Source organism: Zingiber officinale, chromosome 1B (assembly GCF_018446385.1).
Source record: "Zingiber officinale cultivar Zhangliang chromosome 1B, Zo_v1.1, whole genome shotgun sequence".
Lineage (NCBI taxonomy): Eukaryota > Viridiplantae > Streptophyta > Magnoliopsida > Zingiberales > Zingiberaceae > Zingiber > Zingiber officinale.
Genome location: NC_055986.1, coordinates 130,667,983 through 130,694,573, shown reverse-complemented (window position 1 = coordinate 130,694,573; position 26,591 = coordinate 130,667,983). Strand labels below are relative to the sequence as shown.

At 38.9% G+C, this 26,591-nt stretch overlaps 1 protein-coding gene across 1 annotated transcript; it reads right to left on the bottom strand.

Annotated features, from left to right (window-relative positions):
- Nucleotides 1-7,189: 7,189 nt before the first annotated feature.
- On the bottom strand, nucleotides 7,190-8,522 carry LOC121999136 (auxin-induced protein 22D-like). Its single transcript, XM_042553899.1, has 4 exons — nucleotides 8,202-8,522; nucleotides 7,896-8,107; nucleotides 7,698-7,797; nucleotides 7,190-7,611 (listed from the first exon to the last, which is right to left on the bottom strand). The coding sequence occupies exons 1-4, from the start codon at nucleotides 8,387-8,389 to the stop codon at nucleotides 7,527-7,529; spliced, it is 585 nt and encodes a 194-aa protein (XP_042409833.1). The 5' UTR covers nucleotides 8,390-8,522; the 3' UTR covers nucleotides 7,190-7,526.
- Between the last annotated feature and the right edge of the window lie 18,069 nt (nucleotides 8,523-26,591).

Genomic DNA, 26,591 nt, shown 5'->3' with positions numbered 1-26,591 from the left:
ACGATTTTTGAGCTATCGTCTTCACATTCTGCCAAAAGATCAAATTCCCAATAGACGACTCGGTTGGCGAAGTGAAAGGAGATCAGCTAGTGGCACATATGTGATACGTGGAAGTAGTGAAGGTAGAAGCTCGCACGACTCGGCAAACTCAGTGAGTAGAAGTTAATGCCATCCAAAAAGCTCCCCCGACTTTAGTTTATGAAGAAAAGGAGAAAGTGCAAATCCATCCCAGCCAACCAAATGCTATCACTCAAGTAACGACCAATCTGACCTCGGAGAACAAAGTAGAGTTGGTCGCCTGCTTAACATGAAATAATGATATCTTTGCTTGGACTCCAGAGAAACTCATAGGTATCTCGCCCACAATAATGGAGCATGTGCTTCTCGTCCACCTGGACGCTTGACCTGTTAAACAGAGGAAGACAGATTTTGGAGCCGAACATAACCAAATCATCCAAGTGGAGGTAGAGAAGTTACTTGAAGTTGATTATATACATGAAGTACAATTTACTAGATAATTAGAAAATATGATGCTGGTGTCTAAGCTCAGGAACAAGTGGCAGATATGCATGGATTTCAGAGATCTAAACATGACAAGTCCGAAGGACTACTACCCTCTGTCACACATCGATCAGGTGGTCGACTCAACTGCTGGCTGCGAGTTGATATACATGTTGGATGCATATCAGGGCATTCATCAGGTCCCTCTGGCTAAAGAATATCAAAAAAAAGGTTAGCTTCATCACTGTTGAAGGAACATACTGCTATAATGTTATATTATTCAGACTAAATAATGCAAGAGAAATCTACTAATGGCTTATGAACAAGGTATTCCGAAGGTAGATTGGCAAAAATATGAAGGTATATGTAAATGATATACTAATCAAGTCCATTCGAGTTATTGATTTATGTGCAGACATAGATGAGACGTGTCAAACCCTGAGAAAGTATGGGCTCACGCTCAACCTCAATAAATGTCTATTTAGAGCAAAGAGTGTACGATTTCTCGGTTATATTGTGACAGAATGGGGACTTCAAGCCAACTCCAGCAAGATAAAGGCTTTCCAAGACATGCCCTCGCCGCGCAATTTGAAGGAAGCACAATGTCTGACCGGACAGATCACAACTTTATCCCGATTCATCTCAAGGTCGTCCAATCGGAGTCTACCATTCTTCAAGATATTTTGTTGAGCCATCAAATTTCAATGGGACACCGAGTGTGATAAGATGTTGGAGGAGCTTAAGGATTATTTTATATTCTTTACCTTACTTGCAAAACCCATAATTGGTGAGCCGCTCTAGGTATACTTGTCCGCCAATGAAAAGGCTGTCGGATCGATGTTGATACGACAAAATGGCAAGGAACAATAGCCCATGTATTTTAAAACCATTTATTAAAAATGTTGAATGTCGGTACACTGTTCTTGAGAAGTTGGCGTACGGGCTGGTCTTGGTCGCTCAAAGGTTACACCCTAATTACTTTCTTTCTCATCCTATAATTGTATTAACTAACAGTACCTTGGGTTGAGTGCTTATCAATCCAGAGGCATCAGGGCGATTGATCAAGTAGACAATCAAACTGAGTGAATACGACATGCAGTACTAACCCCGATCGACCATCAAGGCTCAAGCCTTACCCGATTTTGTGACAAAGATATAAAGCCCTAAGCCGGAAGAGACTTGGAGGATTTATGTAGATGGATCATCCACCCAGTAAGATAGTAGGGTCGGGAAACTTATAATATCTCCTCGTGAGGACAAAATGCAACTACCTATTCGACTAAAGTATCGGGCTACCAATAATGAAGCGGAATATGAAGCACTAATAGTCATCTATAAGTGGAAAAACATGTGGGAGCCTCTTGGGTCCTGATTTACTTGAATTCTCAACTAACAACTCAGTAACTATCAGGCAATTTTAAAATAAATAATGACCGGCTGAAGTTGTATAAGGAGGTATTTGATAAGTTAAAAGGGGAGTTTTCAAGAGGCGGTGCTACAGAAAATTCCCTGCTCAGAGAATTATTACGCAAATAAGTTCGCCAAATTAGCCAGTTCCTTGAGTCTTTGGACGCTGGATAATTCAGTCGAGTAAACTTTATTGATAGCTCACATTGAAGGACAAGCTGAAGAAGAAATACAAAGTGATTGGATAATACCTTTGGTTTCATTCCTTCAACTAGAAATTTTACTGGTCGATTGGGGTGCAAGCACATATGATAAGGAAAAGAGTCGGTCAGTTCACATTTGTTTGAGATCACTTATATAAGAGAGTCTTCTCTCATCCTCTGGTCAAGTGCGTCAGATTGGATGGCATACAGTATTCTACAAGAAGTGCATCAAGGTTTATGTGGAAACCATCTGGACGGTCACCCACTCGCTCGGAAGATTCTACTAGCAAGATATTTTTGACCACTCTGCAAGCGAACTTGACTCGGCTTCTAGCCACTTGTTTATCATGCCAAAAATACCAAACATTCCACACTGACCTGTTAAATTATTGAAGACCTCGATTATCTCATGTCCGTTCGATCAATGGGGAATGGATATCATAGGACCCTTTCCAATGACGTTTGATCAGAGAAAGTTCCTTCTAGTAGTCGTAGATTATTTTTCTAAGTGGGTGGAGCTGAGCCACTTGCCAAGATAACTAAGTAAATGGTCATCAAATTCATGTGACAAAACCTCATGTGTCGATTTGACATTCCTTATAAGCTTATCTCGTATAATGGAAGATAATTCCAAAAGAGGAAGATCCAAGAATGGTTCTCAAGTTATGCATTCTGTAAGCTTTTACTTCCGTGGCTTACCCCTAGAGAAATAGGTAGGTGGAGGTCACTGAAAGGAAAATTATCCGAGGGTTCAAAATTAGGCTCGATCATATGGGAGGAAGTTGGGTCGATAAATTGCCCAACATTGTGGGTGTACCATACTACACCCTGAGAAGTCATAGGTATAACCTCTTTCCATCTGGTGTATGGGGAGAAACAGTTGTGTCAGTGGAAGTTGGAATAGAGTCCTGTCAGAGGCAACTATTTGATGAAGATAATTCCAGTTAGCATATCATGGAGCTTGATCTTGTAGATGAGATCAGAGATAAAATAATCACTCGGCTGATGGCATATCAGTAACGAATAAAGCAAAGCTATAATCGAAGGGTCATCCCCTAAAATTTTTCAGTTCAGTGATTTAGTTTGGAAGCAGATTAAGCTAGTCGATGATATCAATAAATTGGAACCATAGTGGGGTGGGCCATACATGGCGGTGCAAAAGCTTGGCTCAGGTTCTTATTACCTTCAAGATTCAGACAGAAAAAACTTGGATGGACCGTGGAGCGTGAATCATCTACAACCCTATGGTCTTGAGAGTATGTCTGTATTATATTGATGTAGCTTGTGAAAATTTATACCCAACGAATGTATACAAATTCAAGTTAAAAGGACCAAATCCCATACTCTCGTGTCATTCGGCCGAGTTATAAATGAACTTGCTCTCACTCCTAAGTCCCAGACTCTCGTGTCTTTCGGTTGAGTTATAAGTGAGCTTGCTCTCATGCTTAAGTCCTAGACTCTCGTGTCATTCGATGAAGTTAAAAGTGAACTTGCTCTCACGCCTAAATCTCAAACTCTCATGTCATTCGATCGAGTTATAAGTGAGTTTGCTTTCATGCCTAAATCTCAGACTCTCGTGTCGAGCGACTGAGTTATAAATGAGATTGCTCTCACGACCAAGTCCTAGACTCTCGTGCTGAGTGACCGAATTATAAGTGAGTTTGCTCTCACGATCAAGTTATAAACTCTCCCGCCAATCAATCGAGTTATAAGTGAGCTTGCTTTTACGACCAAGTTCCAAACTCTCCCGCCAATCGATCGAGTTATAAGTGAGTTTGTTCTCATAACCAAGTCTCAAACTCTCGCACTATTCAGCCAAGTTATAAGTAAGCTTGCTCTCATGACTAAGTCCCAGACTCTTATGCCGAGCAGCCGAGTTATAAGTGAGCCTGTTCTCACGACTAAGCCTTGGATGAACGTAGCGCTGAGTGATCGTTGGTTTTTCCTTGATGCTTTGACAATCAAATTAAACTATTTGTTCAAATATTTTCAAAAAGTCTAAGTGATCCATAGCTGAGTAGGCAGTTGTTCGAATGTCACTTGACCAAGTTCCGGTAAGTAATGCTAAGTTAAATAAAAGAAAAAGGTGTGGTAAAATGATGAAAGACAAAAAATGACCATGACATAAAAGATTCTACTTCAGAAAGAAAAATATATACAAGAATGAAACATAAGTTTTTCAAAAGGCTTCGCAAAGCCTAAATAATGAGACTTCTAAAGAAAAGTTTTAAAGTACATCAAGCAAAATCAGGGAAGGCGTCTCCTAGAATATTCTCAATGATTTTCTGGCGCCGAATGAAGTTTTTGGGAAGTTCCACAGTCAGATGACCGGCCTCCCACAGTTGTTTTATCACCTCTTACGCTCCATAGCTAAACATTTTAGTTGTCCTATCGACAAGCATCTGATTGAAGTCCCTGGAGCGCAGATACTCCACCCTAAACGTTTCCAACCAATCGGGCTCACTTGACTTGTAGTTCGTGAATTTAGTCTTCGAAGCCTCTAACTCAGCCTTCAGAGCCTCTAGCTGGGCTTCTTTTGTTTGAAAGACCTATTATTGCTTTTCCAGCTAAAGCTCCTTGGAAACATGCTCAGCTAGTTTGTTTGGCGAGAAGATTGACCTCCTTTTCTTCCAGCTTCTTGGTCAAGGCCCGTGCCTCCTTATTTTTGATATCTAAACCATCTATGGCCTTAAGCTTCCTAGCGTTGGTCGAGTGGAGGCGAGACTCGAAGGTTTGCGCTTGTTTTTGCAACTTCTCGAGTTGGACAACTTGATCATGATTCTTATCTTTTTCCATGGTGAGGGCCCGTTCAGCCCCCAAGGTTAGCTCTTACTGGCTATCCAACTCTTTCTTAATTAGTTAAGCCACCTCTGTTCATAGCTCCTCGGTTGAGCCTTGTAATGTGCTCGCTCCCTCGATTGATCCCTATAGAATCTTGTGCTCATGGCTCTACCTAGCCAATTTTTGGCATAGCACTAGGCTATCTATCCAAAACTATCCAAGTGAAGAGAAGGTTAGTTGAAGCTTACGAAAAAGATGAATGTACAAGTGTAAAATTAGCTTACCCTCATAACGTCTTGGCTAAAGTGATCGACTAGTACCTCGGGTGAGTTTGACGTCGCTCAGGCTCGAGTATCAACCCAAGTTTGGGTCAAGGGTCCTTGTATCTTTATCATATGTTTTGGACCAAGCGACTTGGTCGGGTGGGTGCAAAGTCATTCGTGCGAAGGTAGCCTGAGGGTAGTCATGATCCGCCTATGTTTACCCTGTTTGCTCGGCTCGAAACTGGATTTGAATATGGCCTTTGACTTGGTAAGGGCAACTGAATGTATCATCGAAATGGGTGGTGTCGGCTGGGCCGGGTGCGGTAGCAAAAAGGAGACATGCTTTGTCGAGACAATTCTGATCAGCATTTCAGAGAGGGAGGGTGTCTGCTCAGACGAAGCTGGAGTATGTCGATCGGTTGCAGCTTCAGGAACTGCCGAGGTTGAACTCTCCCCTCATTCAGAAGGTGCTCGAATAGTTGAGGTTTCGACGGAGTCGTGTGGTAAAGATGTGGTCGATCGGATAGGTGTAGTCATTTGGCGTCTTTTGTGGCATTAATGGTGGATCAGTGGTTCTGCGAAGGTTGTGGAGTCGGAGGGAACAACCACCGGTAGCAAAGAGGGTCGTGGAGATGGTATCTCCTCAGAATTGGCAATTGCGTCACTTTCGACAACTCGGCTTGTCTCCTCTTTGTTGGTCAGCTCCTCTGACGGGCCGATCGACAGCAGCCTATGACTCTCCATCTCGGCTTCCCCCCAGTATCCATCTCTTCATTTTCTAACTTTGTGGAATCAACCAGCAAAGCCATATATTGATCCTATCTGAAAGCAGAAAAAATGGCTAGCTAGGAAAGGTGACTTTGATGTTGACTAAATGAAGACTCTTCATTGCAAAAAAATTAATGTTGTAGCGCTTCTGCATTACCAAAAAGAGCATCAATAACCAGGCCAGGGAAGGGGTACCTGACGCAGGCACTTCGACGCTTAAGTCAGTGATTGGTAGAAGGCAATGAATCGTAGAACAAACAGTGGATAAGGGTAGCCCGGTGCACGAAGCTCCCGCTATGCGGGGTCGTCCCGGGGAAGGATCCAATGTACGCAGTCTTACCCTGCTTTTTGTAAGAGGCTCTTTCCGGGATTCAAACCCGTGACCTTTTGGTCACAAAGCAACAACTTTACCGTTGGTCCAAGGCTCCCCTTGAAAACAAACAGTGGATGCATATGCAAAATTATGTAATCTTACGTAATATGAGCATACCTGCGCCTATAGACGGAGACCCCCTTTTATAGTGTTACTATTTATCTGTGTACGAATCTAAAAGCATTTCTAAAAAAAAAGGATAGATCTTAAAGATGCTCTGACACCTTTCCCAAAATGGATCTGTAATCTCTGCTTTTGGCAAAGAGGAAGTTTTTAATATACAACTTGCATATAGAATATTCTGTCCTCTGTGGCATAAAATGTCAAAAAGAAATATGAGACCATTGGATTGAGGGCCCACAATATGTTTATACGGTAAGCCGATCGAGTTCCTCCTATGACCCGATCAATAATAGCTTAAAAGGGCAAGCTGATCGGACTTATAGAGTGTTGTCGGGAACTCGTCCCTCACTTAGCTTATCTGTCTAGCCAAAGAATTCAATCGGATTGAGCGTCTAGTCTGTCTAATAATTAATTTTGGTGAAGAAAAAATTAAATTACGATAATGCTATTTTTTTTCTTTTCACAGTGAAAATAATTTCAAAACTTATTAGTAATTTTCTCTAATTATTTTTTATATAAAAAATATGCATTCTCATAGTTCACTTTAGTCCCTTATCTTTAGATTAACAATACCGTGAGCGGAGAATCTTCTATAAATATCATACGTCAGCAATGTTAATAAGCATATCTTTCTCTGTCTTTTAGCTAAGATCAAATGTAATATCTGTTCTTATTAATTTAAGATGTCATATAAAAAATTAAATTAAATTTTTACAAGGAAAAATTAATTATTACATTAGTTTACTATTAGGGTTCTCTAACACAATTCCTAAACTGTAAAAGTAACTCGCGGACGAAGTTCGTTAAGTCCGGAGCACAATTATAAAACGCACATGTGCGACATAAGGGGTACAATATCCATAATTATGAAAAAAAACAAATAAATAATTTTATTCTAACAAAATAGATTGACTTGTAATATACAACATGCCTCATATTCTCGATTAAATGCATATTTGATCCATGTTTAGCATCTTGACTTGTAATTTTCCTTTTCATATTTTTAGTTTCTTGGAACGTGATCCAAAATCCACTTCCAAACTTTCCTTCTCTGTTCAGCGTCTGCATAGTTTCATGAAGTAAACGATCAAGTTTCATTTGTATCTTTTATAGAATTGGTTGACTTGATTTCAAACTTCTTGCTTCATATCCTTTCACTATCCTTAGTCTTTTGCAAGAAGAAATAAACATCCTGTAAATATCAATTAAAAAGATTCACGTTAGTTCACAAGAAGAATAAATTAAATACAAACGCACAAGTTCACGTATGACACTCACTCCCAAGGAACATCTCCAACCAACATCAAGTCACCATCTTTGTCTTCATAAATGATAGCATATTCACATCCATTAGAACCTTCTTTTCTTGATACTTCACCTATATGATGTGGGAATCAATTAATTTATAATAATAACTATTGAAAAACACAAACACATATCAGTTGATAATGGTAGCAGCAATTAAGTCTTAATTACCTAAGGAAAAACATTTGAACATGATGTCTAAGGCCTCTCTGAACTCCTTGTACCCCTTGTAAACCTTGAGGTCAATCTTCCTCAAGTAAGGAGCCCCATCCATGCTAACCTTCACAAACAATCCGACGGCCTCTGGCTCCGTCTCTGCCTTCCTCGCCTGGAAGTTGTTCTTCCTGTATGTCCGGATCGGTGGCCATCCAACTAGTTGTGCTCTAGCATTTCATAAAGCAACTACCAATTAGAAAAATAGAACCATCCCTCAAAGCACACAAAGTTCACATCTTCGATCCAAAATCATAAACTTACTTCGCCATTGGAGAGGCAACAACACTCCTGCGACCGGAGTCTTCCTCCGGCGAAGAATCATTGAAGTCGGACTCATCCTCCAGAAGTGCCCGTTTTCCACCCCTTGTGACCGGCTTCTCCGACGCGTCAGAGCCGGGCAAACCGAGCCGTAGCTCGGTGTCCTTGACGTAGCTCGCCATAGCTTCCATGTCGCTCGGTTTCTTCCAAATTCCACACGGAAACTCCACTGATTCCTAGAGATTATCACGAATTGATCCAAAGCTCCAAAGGTTGATGTCGAATTGCCACAGACTTGCCCTGGAACCGATGGTGATATAGATTTATAGAGCAATAGAAAAGAGGGAGGAGGCGGAGTTGTCGTCGACAGGCGTGTGGACGAATTTGGAGTTTGAAGTTGACAGCGAGGCCGGTCGGGTGGATGGCAGACAAGGAAATGGATCGCGCCGGTCCAACGCCGGGGGCCGGGCAGGCCTGCCGAACCATTTATTCTCCCGGTCTGGATCGTACGGCTCAGATTCGTGACTCGGCTGAGAACGCACGATATCGTACGTCAAACATGGGCAGCCCATGTGCGGCCCTGGGAAGCAGATGGCCCGTGACGCGTCCGCGGCATGGTCGGTAGGTCCGCCTAATTAATACGTTAATTAATCGAATAATTAGCTCGATACACTGAACCAATACTAATTAATCATTTGCTTTCTATTTTGTTTATTTGGATTAGATTGCTCTATGCACCCTAATTGAACAGAATTCAATTGGGATCATAAAAATTTTCAAAATTTTATGGTAATCGAATATAGATGGATATTAGTTGTTTGTTTATTTCTAAATATATAAAATAATGATTATATATATATATATATATATATATATATATATATATATATATATATATATATATATATATATATATATATATATATTCCTTGAAAACACACAATGACTAGTAACAGTCCATTTATTTATTAGTAAAAAGTTTTGAGGCACCAATAATTCATCAATTTAATTAATAAAAAAATGTGCACGAGAGGATGCATGGGCAATGATGCTGAAGGGTGATAGTTACAAGTATGGGCAAACTGACATACGTGTGGAATTAGTAGTCGACTCGCTTAGATGTGTAGTTTCATCTCATTTTAACTTTCTACGTGCGGATTATTACACTTCAATTTGAGTTGTCTTTATCAAATAAAGTAAACTACTAGTATTCTTTTAACATGATATTGAGTATGTCCTTTGTGATTGAATGTATATATATATATTTATCAAATAAAGTAAACTACTAGTATTCTTTTAACATGATATTGAGTATGTCCTTTGTGATTGAATGTATATATATATATATATATATATATATATCTCGAGAGAGAAATTATTTAAAATTTAATTTAATAATAATGATTAAATTATATGACATTGAATTCTAATCAAATACCTTCATTAAAATTATTTTTTAAAAAAATTTCTTAATTATTTTATTCTTAACTATTAATCGTACTTGATAAATAAATAAATTAATTAAATTATCGAGCACGAAGTGAAGATGCTGATTTAAAATAAGATTTGTCCCCTCGGATGGATCTAGTGGCTAGCGCATGAGGTGTTGTCACAATGAGGTCTGGGGTTCGAATCTCGGCAAAGCCGAGGTAAATACCTCCCTTATGTGCTAGTCACTATTCCAAAGACTAATAGCCGCTTATGATTTACCTCCTTTGTGTTGGCCTTGGGACGGATTGGCGGGGGCGTTGGGGACGAGCGTATTAGCCTTTTGTCACAATGATTTAAAATAAGATTTAGGTCAAATAAAATAGATTAAATATGTGCAAAGATAAAAAGTATGTTGGTCCCAATCAAAGTTAATTTAGATTTGATTTGATAAAGTTATAACGGGACCAAATTGATTCGATTGATTTAAAATGAATTATTTTTTTTTAAAGAAAACATATTCTCCTTTCTTTCATTTTATTCTTTTCCACCAATGTAGTCTCGCTCCCACTATCTCATGCACAAGTCTCCATGTGCTAACTTCTTCTTATCCTCCATCCATCTTAGGGACGGATGCCCGTATAGGCTATCAAAAGCTATAGTCCAACCTTTTTTTAATTATTATCTATATAAATTATATTAGGTATGAACCTAATACAGAGTGAAAGTGCTTAATTAAAATTGGATTGACATCGAATAAAATCTATTGGGTAGGTGTGGATATAAAAAATATGTTGTTCCAAATCTAGATTACTTTGGATTTGATTTGACTAAGTTATGGTCGAACCAATTCTAATTTAGTTAAACTAATTTAATCAATTTAAAATGAGTTAGAGAATTTCTAAGAAAATATATTCTGTCCATTTTTTTATTCTCTTCCTCATATGCAACTTCGCTCCCACTGTCTCTCATGTAAGCCTCCACTCGCGGCTACAACTGTTGGTGCAGTTTGTACCAATGGTCAAACCTAAGTTTTGATGAATGATAAATGGATTAAAGTTAGGTATTGTGTGATCTAACCTTTCTATACTAGGTGTGCAAAACTTGACTGGTCTGACACCAGGCTAAAATACAACTATGTCTGGAGGACCTAATAGCTAGTGTAGAAGTCCAAATAAATCAAGGAGTGACCCGATATCTGGCAAGAAGTTTGGCCGGATCTGTGGGACCTAACAGCTGGCTGAAGTCCAGTTGGGTCTACGAACCTGGCAACTAGCTGGAAGACCTGGTGGATCAAGCTAGAGTCAAGCAATTCTGCGTGGTAAGTAAGGTAAGTCACTGAAGGAGAGTATTCCAATGAGGACAAGTTCCAATTTGAAACTTTAGGCATAGGTCCAGTTTAGGTCTATTTGAAAACTTAAACTGAGACTCTGATTAAATTCTGATCTAGGATAGATAGGATTTAATTAATATTGTTATTTTAGTATTGTGCTAAGTTTGTTTTGCAATGTATACTTTATTTTGTTAGACTAACACATTTTATAAGGCGAAAGGAGCAAATTCAATCTCAAGTGAACAGTACCCGAGGCGCCTCCTGTGCAAGTAGAGGCACCTCGAAGGCCTACTGGAAGACTCTGCGGAGGAGGGTACGAAGGCACCTTCAACGCATTTAAAGGTGCCTTGAGCTGGGCGATGGAAGGCGCCTTAGAGAGTCTTGAAAGCACCTTAGAGAGCCTTGAAAGCGCCTTAGAGAGCCTTGAAGACGCCTTTGGTCGGATAAGATAGAAGGCTTTGTCGATGATAAAAAGCTGAATTTGCGGGGATATACTTTGGGGTTGAAGGTGCCTCCAGTACCATGGAAGGTGCCTCCAATGCTTAATAAAAGAGAGCTTCAGCCATCCTTCAACACACAACTTGTACACACGATCATTTGAGATTTCGATTGATCTGACTTCATCCTCCTACTCTACTACGGCGCTATTGTGCCCGACTACTACTAAAAAGTCAACCAACACCAAGCTCGATTCGACAATCTTTGAAAGTGTTGCATAACGAAAGTTTGTTTCTGTACTTAATTATTGCTTAAAGGAAAGTATAGTTTGTTACACTTATCCTCACTTTTGTTGTACTGTATTCTCTATTCTGACAGTTCTGGAAGAAGTTATTAGTGGATTACCCATCGATAGGTCCATGAGACCTGAGCCTTGTAGTAGAAGTCGCCGAAGGCTCTGAACCAAGTAACCGACCGAGTTATTGTGCTCTTGTTTTTTCGATTTCTATTTTAGTTTTCGTTGCGTACTCATTTTCAAAATTGAAAAATGTTAAGTTTTTAAAACCACGTGATTCACCCCCCCCCTCCTCTCACGTGCGCTTCAATCCCAAAACGACAACTCCCTCCGTGGCTAGGCCCTCTCCCCAGGAGGTATAGTCGTCGATGTGGCCTTACTCGACTGCCACGATCGAATTAACATGTCCTCCACACTGGCATACCCTTACCCATATGAGTTACGTCTACGCTAGAGCTGAACAGCTATGGATTGAGGTCCTATATGAGACGCTCAAGCATGATCTCATGCCACTCTCGCATACCGACTTTCTCTACCTCACCATCGGCAGCACGCTCTCTAACACTGCATTAGCGACCAAACCTTTCCCCATGGCCCTCAAATTTTCAGTGTCTATGAATTACATATCATAATTATTGGAATGGGTGGACCAACTAGAGGGGATGAATAGTCTACAATTTAAAGTTCAATTCTTTTACTAACTAACTAGTAAGGGCACACAAGCATTACTCAATATTAAAACACATAAAAGTAAGATAAGAGACTAGAGATTACTTGGTTTGCAACTAGATAGTTGCTTGTCCAAGAATTATGTGAAAGTTTCAATCAAAACTCCTTCTTCGAGCAAAGCATCAGAGGCGAAGTAACCTCTTATAGAAAATAAAAGTACCAATTGAGAATACATATTCTAGAAATGAAATATAAAGTGTGTTGTCTCACTTAAAGGACAAGGCCTCTATTTTTAGTTCTCTTATTGAAATAGTCATTTGCTGACGTGATACTTCCCGGTGCTTGGAAGCAATTTGGGCGCCTGGACTTGATCGAGTTGATCCATTTGGCAATGGGTCTCTGCAACAATCTTGGGCTTCCTTGGTGCCTAGAAGGGATTCAAGTGTCTGGAGTCTGCTGTCATAGACTCTGTGTTGATCCACTTTAGCAACGACTCAACTAATGTGGTTGCCCTTCTCGGGCACCTAGAATTCGATCGGGCACTTGGACAAGATCTAGGTGCTTGAAATGGTCAAGTCAAAAGTTGATGATTCTTTAATCCACTTACTTGGGTGATGCTCTGACCATCTAGAGTTGAGCTCACCTGAATCCAACTCTGACCTTCTCTGTAGGATCGTAAAAAATTTAGATATCTCCATAATTACATGATATTGCCCACTTTGAGACTGCTCTCGGGCTCTATCCAAAAGGCCTTATGCCAATGAAGATATCTTTCTCTTATAAACCCATGATCTTTCCCATGTATTTTTAATGTGGGACTATGTTTGCAACCTTGCAACCCCAACAATCCCCCCCTCCCTCAAATAAAGGACCACAGGCTTCCAATGTCCAGTCCTTGACCGACCAGGTCTTCCTCCCCCTCAGTCCACCCGTCCTGCTAGGACTTCCTTACCTAGCCACAACTAGGACTTCATGCCTAGCTGCAACTAGGACTTCCTGCCTGGTGTCTGGTCCGTCGTCTTGATCCGAACACAAAAGCCCACACTTTCTTTATTCGAGGTCAATATTGTACCCACATGGCTCAATCAGACCATAGCTCTTGTGCACAGTCGGTGATTAAACCTTCTGGCAGTCCGAGCTCTGATACCAATTCTAGGATCAAAAGGAATTTAGATATCTCCACAATTGCATGATATTGTTTATTTTGGGACTAAGTCCTCATGATTTTGTTCTCGGGCTCTACCCAAAAGGCCTCATGCCAATGGAGATATCTTTCTCTTATAAATCCATGATCTTTCTCCCATGTGTTTTTAATGTGGGATTATGTTTGCAACCTTGCAACCCCAATAATCTCCTCAAGCAGACTTCTTCCCCAGCTTCTCATCTCTCGGATGTGTTGCGCTCGTCCTTCTCGTTCACCGGTGTACTCTTCTACTGCTCCTTATCTCCCGGATGTATCGAGACCGTCGACTCCCTTCTTGTGTCATCCTATTAGTACTCAAAGGTAGTTTTGATGTGATCAACCAAGTCAGGTTAAGTCCTTTTGGTATTTAATCTCTGTTTCTAAGTGTGCAGAAACTTATAAACACATGAAGTCGAGCAAAAGACGCAACTAGCGAGAAGGACGACACAGAAGAGAGTCGACGGACTCAGTGCATCTGAGGGACGAGGTGCTGCGAAAGAGTATGTGGGTGGATGAGAAGGAGGTGCATGGTGTTTACGAGGAACGAGAAGCCAAAGCGGAAGATTGCTCGAAGGCCGAAAGTTGGGTTTGAGTGAGCCCTATTCCGGATGACAGGGATCACCCAAGCGAGTGGAACTAGAGTGGAAGAGCCAGACCAAGGAGAGCGGAATCGAAGTAGAAGACCTGGACTGAAAGTCAGCAAGATGTTGACTTTCTTGGTCTGAGCACCTGGACTCACTAGACTCCTGGTGCCTGGAACCCTTCTGGGCCCTCAGACCAAGACTTTTATCCAAAATCAACGTGTTGTGAGCCGTCGTAACAAGGATAAAATTTTATCCCCCTCCAGATGCTTAGAACCTTTTCAGGCGCCCCGAACAGGGTTATAAATATAACTCTGATCCTAGTAGTCTATACAACCAGTATACGAGTTTCTTTAAGTGTTCTACGACTGTGTGTGCTTCTAACACTTGTAAGAGGCTTCTCCGCCTACGACGAAAGGATAATTTGAGTAGTGCTTCAAAGTCTTGGATTAACAACCTTCCCGATTGTAACCAAGTAAAAAATCAGTAACCACTTTCTTTTTGCAATTATTAATTCTTTTTTATACAAATATCTTATTATTTCAAAAGATCGAGAAAGGTTTATTTGTTATTATTGTACAGACAATTAACCCCCTCTTGTCGGTTGCACCGATCCTAACAAGTGGTATCAGAGCCAAGTTTGCTTTAGAAGGACTAACCGCCATGAGAAGTAAAAGAAATGGTCGAATCCAGCATCTACCCGTCAAAATTTGAGAGAGACTTCGCAACTTGGAAGAAGCAAGTGGAGGTATTCTTCAAAACTGACATCAAAATTCTCTTAAGTATAAAAACCAGTTTTGTAGCACCTATGGATCAGCACAGAGCTGAGAAAGAAGAATTCACATGGACGGGGGAGCAAGCTGACTTTGTAGCTAATGGAAAGGCAAAGTTCCATCTTCTCAGCGTTCTTCCGTCCCAAGAAGTCAACCGGATCCGAAGCTACAACTCTGCCAAATATCTCTGGGAAAAATTCCTGGAGCTTCACAAAAGTACATCGGAATCCAAACTATCTAAGCGGGACATCCTCAGAAGCTAATTGACGAACCTTTGGATAAACAAGGGAGAGAAGGTAGCCCAACTCCATGCAAGAATCAAAGACCTGATCACCCAACTCAACAAACTCGGAGAAAATGTAACAAATCGTGACTCCTTAAGGTACACACTTAACTCTTTTTTAAGAACTCAAGAATGATCAGCTTTAATAGAAGCTTACTACATCTCTAAAGACCTTGAGATATGTACTCTTGAAAACTTATTTTCAACTTTTGAACTTCATGAGCCTTGCTGTATAGATTCTCAGGAAATAGAGAAATCAAATAACATTTCTCTAAAATCCAAGAAGGATGAATCAGACGCCGACAACTCCTTCGACGACGATGAAACAACATACATGGTAAGGAAATTCAAGAAAATTTTTAAAACTAATAAGTTTAATCAAGTGCAAACAAAGAAAAGAAGAGCAAGGAAGGTAAGATGCTATAACTGCAATAAAGAATGGTACATTAAGGATGACTGTCCAAAGTTAAAGAAGGAAAATAAGAAGGGACCAACCACAACAAAGTACAAAACCCCGAAAGTGACGTGAGACAAGTCATCATCAAAGTCAGATCTGGAGGAGTACACTGGACTTGCACTTATGGAAAGCTACCAGGAGGAGAGCATAGATGAAGGGGGAGGCTCCTCAGAGGAAAATAGCAGCGAGGAGGAAGAAATAAACTTCAGAACAGATATGGTAAGTGAGGTATGTTTACTACCCCTAACTAGTTATATTCAGGTATTAAATCCATGACCAGATCCCTATGTAAACTAAAAACAAAAAATATTAATTTGAGAAAGGAAGTTTTGGAATTAAGAACAATCCTAGCAAAAGCATTCCCTCTAGAGATGTATAATAAATTAAAAGATGAAAATGAAAAATTAAAGAACCAAATTAAAAAATCAAGAAACTTTACATATGATAATCAAAATACTTGAAAAAATTATAAAAACCTAAATTGGTATCTTAAATACCATAAGGGTCAAATTAGAAAAATAGCATAGAATTATGTTCCTAGAAAGTTTTTGATAAATCCGGTAGGAAGGAATCTGTTTTGGATTTCAAAATCATGCTTAAACTAAAATTATCTTTTAATACATGACCTGTAGATCTATGGCTTTCAGAAAAAAAAAATATTTAAATTTTTTAAGAGACTTTGTCTAGAAGTGGTTGATGCTCCAATAACCAAGAAGACCTAGTGCCTCGCCACAACCTGGAAATCAATTACTGAATTGAATGTTTAATTGACTTACTGTGAAACATTTAACTAATGCTTTAAATTACTTATCAAAATTTCTGTTAGAAAATTTTATGAATTAGTTATCAAAATGTAAGTTTTTATTATGTGCAATTTTTCCTAAAATTTAAATTTTTACCCTTGTTAAAACTTTTTTAATACTTAAAGTTTTTTTAAAAACTTTTTAAGGCGCCTCCTTGCGAGTGGAGGCACCTTGGAGGCCTGCTGGAAGACTCCGCAGAGGAGGGTGCAAAGGCACCTTCAACGCATTTGAAGGTGCCTTGAGCTAGGCGATGGAAGGTGCCTTAGAGAGCCTTGAAGGTGCCTTTGGTCGGATAAGATAGAAGGCTTTGTCGATGATAAGAAGCTGAATTTGCGGGGATATACTTTAGGGTTGAAGGTGCTTCCAGTACCATGGAAGGCGCCTCCAATGCTTAATAAAAGAAAGCTTCAACCAACCTTCAACACACAACTTGTACACGCGATCATTTGAGATTCCGATTGATCTGACTTCATCCTCCTGCTCTGCTACGATGCTACTGTGCCTGACTACTACTGAAAAGTCAACCAACACCAAGCTCAATCCGACTATCTTCGAAAGTGTTGGATAACGAAAGTCTGTTTCTCTTAAGTATAAAATATGGTTTTGTAGCACCTATGGATCAACACGGAGTTGAGAAAGAAGAATACACATGGATGAAGAAGGAGCAAGCTGACTTTGTGGCTAATGAAAAGACAGAGTTCCATCTACTCAGCATTCTTCTGCCCCTAGGAGGTCAACTAGATCGGAAGGTACAACTCTGTCAAAGATCTCTGGGAGAAATTCTTGGAGCTTTACAAAGGTACCTCAGAATCCAAACTAGCTAAGCGGGACATCCTTCGAAGCCAACTGACGAACCTCTGGATGAACAAGGGAGAGAAGGTAGCCCAACTCCATGCAAGAATCAAAGACCTGATTACCCAGCTCAACAACTTCGGAGAAAAGGTAATAAATCGTGACTCCTTAAGTAGGACTGTAAACGAGCCAAGCTGAACCGAGTTTTGGGGTGTTCAAGCTTGTTTGATAAGATAACCGAGCCGAGCCAAGCTGAGCTTAAAATGAACCAAGCTTTTGAAATGAGTGTTCAAGCTTGGCTTGATTTATTTTTTATGAGCTTGGGCTTGTTTGAAGCTTGGCTTAAGCTTGGTTCGTTTAGATGTTATCAAGCTCTCAATTCAAGCTTGGCTTGAACTTGGTTTGAGCTTGGTTCGTTTAGATGTTATCAAGCTCTCAATTCAAGCTTGGCTTGAGCTTGATTTGAGCTTGGTTCGTTTAGATGTTATCAAGCTCTCAATTCAAGCTTGTTTGATTGTTTGATTGGTTATTAAGACTGATAATTTAAATTTATTTATTTATTTTATTTTATTTTATTGTTTATTTAGCATATTGAAAAGAATTTTATTAATAAATATGGTTCGTGAATATTGTTCATGAACGTTGTTCATGAACATTGTTCACAAACGTTAATGAGCTGAACACATATGTGTTCAAACTTGTTTGTTTAGCTTAACGAGCTGTTCAAGTTTGTTTGTTAAATTAATCTTATATATATTGAACGAACATAAACAAGCTCTTACCAAGCTGAACACCAAGCTTGTTCACGAGCGCTTGGTTTATTTACAGCCCTATCCTTAAGGTACACACTTAACTCTTTTCTGAGAACTCAAGAATGATCAGCCTTAGTAGATGCTTCTACATCTCTAAGGACCTTGAGGTATGTACTCTTGAAAGATTATTTTCGACTTTTAAACTTCACAAGTCTCGTTGTATAGGTTCTCTGGAAATAGAGAAATCAAATAACATTGCTCTAAAAGCCAAGAAGGATGAATCAGACATCGACAACTCCTTCAACGATGATGAAACAGCATACATGGTAAGGGAATTCAAGAAAATTTTTTAAAACTAATAAGTTTAATCAAGTGCAAGCAAAGAAAAGAAGAGCAAGGAAGGTAAGATGCTGTAACTGTAATGAAGTAATGTAGATTAAGGATGACTGCCCAAAGCTGAAAAAGGAAAATAAGAAGGGACCAACCACAACAAAGCACAAAACCCCGAAAGTGACGTGAGACGAGTCATCATTAAAGTCAGATCTGGAGGAGTACACTGGACTTGCACTTATGGCAAGCCACCAGGAGGAGAGCATAGATGAAGGGGGAGGCTCCTCAGAGGAAAATAGCAGCGAGGAGGAAGAAATAAACTTCAGAATAGATATGGTAAGTAAGGTATGTTTACTACCCCTAACCAGTTATATTCAGGTATCAAATCCATGACCAGATCCCTATGTAAACTAAAAACAAAAAATATTAATTTGAGAAAGGAAGTTTTAGAATTAAGAACAATCTTAGCAAAAACATGTCCTCTAGAGATGTATGATAAATTAAAAGATAAAAATGAAAAATTGAAGGATCAAATTAAAAAATCAATAAATTTTGCATATGATAATCAAAATACCTGGAAAAATTATAGAAATCTAGATTGGTATCTTAAATATCATAAGGGTCAAATTAGAAAAATATCACAAAAGTATGTTCCTAGAAAGTTTTTGATAAATCTGGTAGGAAGGAATCTGTTTTGAGTTCCAAAATCATGCTTAAACTAAAATTATCTTTTGATGCATGACCTATAGATCTAGGGCTTTCAGAAAGAAAATTAAATATTTAAATTTTTTTAAGAGGTTTTGTCTAGAAGTGGTTGATGCTCCAATAACCAAGAAGGTCTAGTACCTCGCCACAGCTTGAAAGCCAATTACTGAATTGAATATTTAATTGACTTATTGTAAAATATTTAACTAATGCTTTAAATTGCTTATCAAAATTTCTATTAGAAAATTTGCTATGAATTAGTAATCAAAATGTAAGTTTTTATTATATGAAATTTTTTCCAAAAATTTAAATTTTTACCCGGTTAAAACTTTTTAAACAGTTAAAGATTTTTTTTAAAAAAAAATTGCTAGTGAAACTAGAATTTTTGAAGCTTAACCTTTCATTTTTTTTCCTTAGACTCTATATTTACCTTTCCAAAGTCATTTTTAGACCTTCTTTTTTTAATGTGATCAAAAGCGTGAGCAGTGAAGATTAAGTCTAGGGAGATGGTAGTTAGTACATATTTTTTAAAAAAAAATTTACTTGCAATTTTTTTTTTTGTTCAAAAATTATAATTGTTATTTTTTAGGTTTACCCTAACTTAACTTGGGTTTGCTCACATCAAAAAGGGAAAGATTGTTAGTACTCCAAGGTAGTTTTGATGTGATCAACCAAGTCAGGTTAGGTCTTGTTGGTATTTAACCCCTGTGTCTAAGTGTACAGGAACTTAAGAGTACAGGTAGTTGAGCAAAAGACGTAGCTTGCGAGAAGAACGATACGGAAGAGAGCCGATGAGCTTGGTGCGTCTGAGAGATGAGGTACTACGAAAGAGTATGCGGGTAGATGAGAAGGAGGCGCGCGACATTTCCGAGGAACAAGAAATCAGAGCGGAAGATTGTTCGAAGGCCGGATGTTGGGTTCGAGTGAGCCCTATTCCGGATGGCCGAGATCACCCAAGCGAGTGGAGTTGGAGCGGAAGTCCTGGACTAAGGCGAGCAAAACCGAAGCGGAAGACCGGATCGAAAGTCAACAAAATGTTGACTTTCTTGGTTCAGGCGTTCGGACCTAGTTCGGGCGTCCGAACCTAGTTCGGGCGTCTGAACCTAGTTCGGGCGTCCGGACCTAGTCCGGGCGTTAGGACTGCTGGACTCCGGGCGCCTGGAATCCTTCCGGGCACCCGGACCAGGACTTTTATCCAAACTCGACGCGTCATGACGGGGATAAAATTTTACCCCCTTCCAGACACCCCGAACAAGGCTATAAATATAGCCCCGATTCTAGTAGTCTGTACAACCAATATACGAGTTTCTTTAAGTGTTCTATGACTGTGTGTGCTTAGAACGCTTGTAAGAGGCTTCTCCAGACGACTCCAGTTGACTGGAGTATACGTCAGTCGACTTCAGGCGTCCGAACCCAGTCCAGGTACCGAAACCGAGTCTAGGCGCCTGGGAAGCGAAGATCCGTTGGAAAGAAGTCGTTGTAGAGTGTATCAAGTCGACCACATTCAGGCGCCTAGATCGAGTCCAGGCGCTCGGGAGGTGTCACATCAGTCAACAGCTAACTTCGACTAGTGGGTTATAAATAGAGCCCTAGTGCTTGAAATTTAGTATAACATACTCTATACTTTCGTTTACAAATCTTATTTTTACTGTTTTGTGTTTGACTGTTGTAAGTGGCTACTTCGCCTTTACGAAGGAGTTCTTTTAGTAAACTTTACATCACCTTGGATTAGCAACCTCTCCGGTTGCAAACTAAGTAAACTCTTCTACCTCTTACTCTATTTTATGTTTTTTTTTAATTAATGTGTGTTCCTTGCTAAAGTTAGAAAGTAAGAGAAATTGTACTAATTTGATTGTAGGGTTATTCAACCCCTCTAGCTAGCCTACCCGGGACCTACAACATCTTCACGCCCTCCACGCGTTCCGAGATTCTCGCTTACATTATCCACGTTTCTTGAAATAAATAATTGTATTTTCCCAGGTTATTCGAAGAAAATGACTGCATTGTCCATATCTTCCGTGAGTCACGACTTCCCACCTCATTTGTAGAGTTGGGAACAGTACAGATATAGAGATTGCACGGAGTCAAGAGCGGCACATAGTCGGGGGCAAACCAAAGTTTGGAACGGTATGAAGTCGAGGATGATCCAAAGTCAAGAACGACCTGAGGTCGGAAGCTATCTTCTATTGACTTTGACAACTACTTCAGCAAAACTGTTAACTTTTTCTTAACCACATGACACCTTATTACCTTTGTATTATCATGATATGATTGACTATGTAAGAAACAATACGTATTAGAGAATTCACCGGGAGTTACTTCAATGAAACCTTACTTAAGCCTAAGTCACCATAATATCGGAATGATAATATGAAAATATAAAGTAAAAAAACAGAAAGAAAGATTCCTCTTTTTATGCCGCACATATCTGATATTTAGAAGTGGATCGTGGAAAAGTGAGGAAAAAAATCATGAAAAAGCGGAGATTATGATCCACATCTACTTGTGGTCGGCCGAACCCGACTAAAAGTACTTGATCAGATTGGAAGACTCGGCCTAACGACTCGACAAGTCAATCTAGCTCGACAACTCGTATTAGGTCAGATTAGCTCGGCAACTCGGATAGTGTGACTCACCAATAAGATGACTTGGCTAGTTTGGGATGGAACGATGTACACGCATCCTGCTGATTTGGAGGAGACTAATACCAACTATAATATAATGAATCAAGGCAGACATTGAGGTGCATAGAAACAGAGCCACCCAATGCTTGCTAATTAATAATATGCACCAGCATTGCACCTACTTGTCGACAAAGAGGTAAAATTATAACAAAAATGTTGGGTGATCAACATGACAAAGCATTCAATGAAAAACCTAAGCATTTGTCTCTTGGATTCAACGTACGTTCTTCCAGAATTAGTTTTGTCATTCAACAAGATCAATTAAAATTGAAGTTGGGTAACGTGGGCAATGGAGAATAATTAAGGCATGTGAAAGAAAGGACATCAGTGAAAATCGTGTTTGATTTTCATTTAATCATAGAAAGGAGACAACCACATGAACAGGCCCGCCGACGCGTTTTTCATTAATTAATTGACGGATCAAGTATCATTATTATAATTTTCAAGATTTGAAACGTCAAATAAAAAGAATGACTAAATATTATAATACTAGATCTAACATAATATTATCGGTGGTCGAGTCATTGGGATATATATATATATATATATATATATATATATATATATATATATATATATATATATATATATATATATATTTACTATTAATTTTATTCGATTGAAAATATGCATTGTATAATGTATTAATGTAGATGGATCAAGTGAGTCGCGAAGATTGCATCTCGCATGGGCCGTAGCCCACTTGGTTATGTGGGTCACATATTAGGGGCAAAAAAAAAATGCATACTCAATTTGGAATTTAGAATTGGCAAATCATCACCAAAATAGATAGTGTGCTAGAGATTAGATTTAGTAAAGTTCCATTTTTGATATACAAATCTATTGGTTACGTGTAATAGGGATTTAAGTAACGTAGGGGTGCAAATGACCCGGGCTTGAGTTGGCTCGAGCCCGAAAAAATTAAAGAGACTCGGCTCGAGCTCGAATAAGTTTGTAAATTTGAGTTCAAGCTTGGCTCATCCATCTAATCATGGGTTTGAGCTCAACTCTACTCAAAATTGAATTTAAATAAAACAAAACTGTGTATAGATTAGGATTCAAACCTTTAACCATCAACAAATTCAAAGTAATTTATTGGCCACAAACATCTCCTCAACTTATTAAGTTTTAAAGTAGTAATTATTTTAAATATTATAATATTTAATTAACTTGGCTCGAACAAATTCAACGAGTCATCGAGTCAGTATTAAATTGGCTCGAATATTAAATAAGTTGGCTTGAGCTCGAATCAAGTTTTAATCGAGCGGCTTGAATCATTTAAACCTCTAATTTAGCGTACTAGAGATTTAATATTTTACTACTAAATTTTAGAGTTAGTGTGCTCGAGGTTGGATCAGGTGGAGAGTGCGTATAATCAACTAATCATATGACAATATGCTAATTTTGGATGCATTTTTTAGTATGAGTTAATATTGTTGGTGATATATCATTGCCTCCACTTGGACTATGTGTGTTGCACTCTCTCCTTTCATGTTGATAAAAAATGAATATGTTCGTCCCTAGCGCCCCTGTCAATCCGTCTCAGGGCCAACACGGAGGAGGTAAATCACGAGTGACTATTAGCTTTTGGAATATTAACTAGCACATAAGGAAGGTATTTACCTCGGCTTTGCCGAGATTCGAACCCCAGACCTCATGGTGGCAACACCTCATGCGCTAGCCACTAGACCCATCCGAGGGGACATAAACACAAGACACCCTCTCCTTTCATGCTCTTATGGTAAAAAGTGATTCACTCGCCCCTAATGTCCCTTTTAATTCATCCCTAGGTCAATATGAAAGAGATAATAAATTATAGATGACTACCAATCATTAGTACAATAATATTTGGACAATCTATCATACCCTCCTGAGGGGACTTCTCCTTTCAAGCTCTTGATTCGAAAGATAGATGTTGGCGGAAGGAACGTAGATGTTGGTGGAAGCTAAGGAATGTGATGCGATATTTAGGGCAACCTCTGTGTGCAAGTGAATCGATAAAAAATTGATTGATAACTAGTAGTTTGCTTGTTGTTTGATTTTTTTTTTCCCAATTGTTTGAAGAAACAATGGAAGGTAATTATTTATTTTAAAAATGCAAGGGACTTATTTAGATATTTTAAGAGTGTGCCCTCTTTAAATAATTTTTTAAAAGTATCTCCCCGTAAAATAAATGACCCGAGGTTGTATTCAGGGAGAATTATATTCATCATTATTACAACAGTCCTTCATTTTTGAAAAAAAAAAAATATTATAGTAATATATTTTTTAATAAATATATTCCTATAATATTTAATCAATTTTAATTAAATTATTTGAGTTAGTAAATTATGTCCACTATGGACATTCATATGATGTTAGTAATGTACGTCCATTATGAAACATTCAAATGGAATAATAGGATTATTTTATGACTCTACTATTATTAATGACTCCATTAACATAAGTGAAGATTAGTAATTCCATTTCATAACTCTATTAACATAAGTGAATATTAGTAACTTCATCTAATGACTTCGCTAACATAAACGACTCCACTAATATAAGTGAATATTATTAACCCTAATAAAATGACTATCCATATTATGATATTCTTATCTTATTATATAAATTTATACATCTTGTGTGAAGTATGCGTGAGAGGAAAAGAAAGAAAAGAGAAAGGAGTATAAGAAAGAAGAAAATTATAGTTTCTATTTTATTGAGAAGAACAAAAGAAGATTATCATTACATATCATCAAGTTAAGAATTAAAACGTTATAATATAACGTTGATAATGTTGGTGTGGGAAGCATCCGACGATCGAATCCAAGTTTTGATAATGACAAAGGGTTCAAAGTTAAGTCTTGTTGTTATCTAACATGTTGAATGAGTGTTTCAAGAAAGTCCTAATTGCGGTTAGGCAGGTGAAAACCCTAGGGGGTGGTAACCCTAGGTAGAGAAAAGTCCTAGCTGCGGTTAGGCAAAGGGAAAACCCTAGGGGGTGGTAACCCTAGGTCATAGGGGGTGGTAACCCTATGCGGAAAGTCTTGACAGGTCGATGACTTTAGACAAAAGTCCTACGGGGTGGTAACCCTAGGTGGAAAGTCCTGGTGTCGCGAACCAGGTGAAAGACTGGACTAGCCGGGAAGCGGATGTCCAGCAGAAAGTCCGGAAGCGTGAGTGCTGAACAAAAGTCCAGTCGATCTGGAGGATCGAACTGGCAACAGGTAAATCTCCTGAGTGGAGTAGGTGAGGACGCGTTCTCCGTAGAGGGAACAGTAGGCGTCGGGTCGACCTAGGGTTTCCGGACGAAAATCCGAAGTCAGACCCGGATAGTCTGATGACTATCAATAATATTTTGTTACCTTATTTATGACTTTATGTGCTAACTTTGTGTTACATGATATTGTTTGAGACTAACCTGTCTTGCAGGTACAAAATAATAAAGTCTGCCCTCGGATGAACAATATCCGAGGCACCTCCATGGAGCTTGGAGGCGCCTCGGGTGCAAAGCTGGAGCTGGCTGCGAAGCACCTTGGGAGGCGCCTTGAAGCAGAAATAAGGCGCCTTGGAAGGCGCCTTGAATGGGGCATAAGGCGCCTTAAGCAGATGAACTTCGACCAGTTCAAGCTTGATCCACGCGGGAGACTCGGCAGTATGGAGGCGCCTTCGGAGGCCTTCAAGGCGCCTTGAACACCCTTTATAAGGGGGTTTCGAGCAGCACCTTGAGATAATCAATTTCCAAGTGATTCCCTTGCTACGTGCTGCTCCAAACGACGTTTCGAAGTGATGCTACTCGTGCCCGATGACCCAGAGCTCCAAGATTTCACTTTTCGTCGTTGGTATAGATTTTTTTTTATCACACTTCTTGTAATACTTAGTTTGTAATAATCGTGCTTATAGTTGTTGCCCATCGAAAGTGATCAAGAATCGCGGGCCTTCGAGTAGGAGTCGTCACATGCTCCGAACGAAGTAAATCCTTTGTGTCTGTGTTTCTCTATTTCATTTTCGCTGCATTATTTTCTGAACGAGGTTTTAACTCCGATAGTTTTGCGATTCGAAAAACGAATTAGCCGCGAGAGCTATTCACCCCCCCTCTAGCACGTCTCGATCTAACAGATAATTTGAGATATATGACTATCATATAGTATTAAAATGTTATAATATAACATTGATAATTCGAAATATGTGATTATCATCTCGATTTCAGTAATTCTTGGCTAGGGTTTCCAAAAATTCTAAAAATTTATAGTACTAAAGATTAGTACATCACCAACCAAAATATAAAATTTAATTTCCACAAAACAAAATTAAATTATATATTTTATTTTCATCAACATCTAACAATTTTAAACTAAATTAAGCTTTTCAGTTTCATTAATTTTAGCTGTGTCAGAAACACTTTTAGTTAAAGTTAGTTTATAATAATATTAAAATAGGTTTTTTTTTTAAAAAAATACGAACTGCTGTTTTAATATAGTTTTTCTAATGATAATTCAAATAAAAGGTTATTTTCGCCCAACAATGATAACTACTTTTCCGAAAAAATTGACTTTGTTTATTCTTTTTTAATTTGCCTTTTAGTTAAATTGGGGACATCTTATACCTATTCCAAAGTCTATATCCAAGATATTTATCCAATGAGATTTTAGTTTTAATTGATAATCTAGTTGTTCAGACTTGGCCGACTAATTCTAAAAATAAATATTTTTTTTTTAAATTCTAACACGATTTATACATGCTACTTTCGGTCCTATTTTTAGTTGGAGTAGACCAGTAGTAGGCCCTCCACTAACTTTTGGGTGGTTGGTGGCGTTATAATGAAAAATGTCAAGGATCAAACTGAAACTAAAACCGTCCCATGCGTGTTGCTATATTTACCCACCACCTTCGATCTCTTTCCAC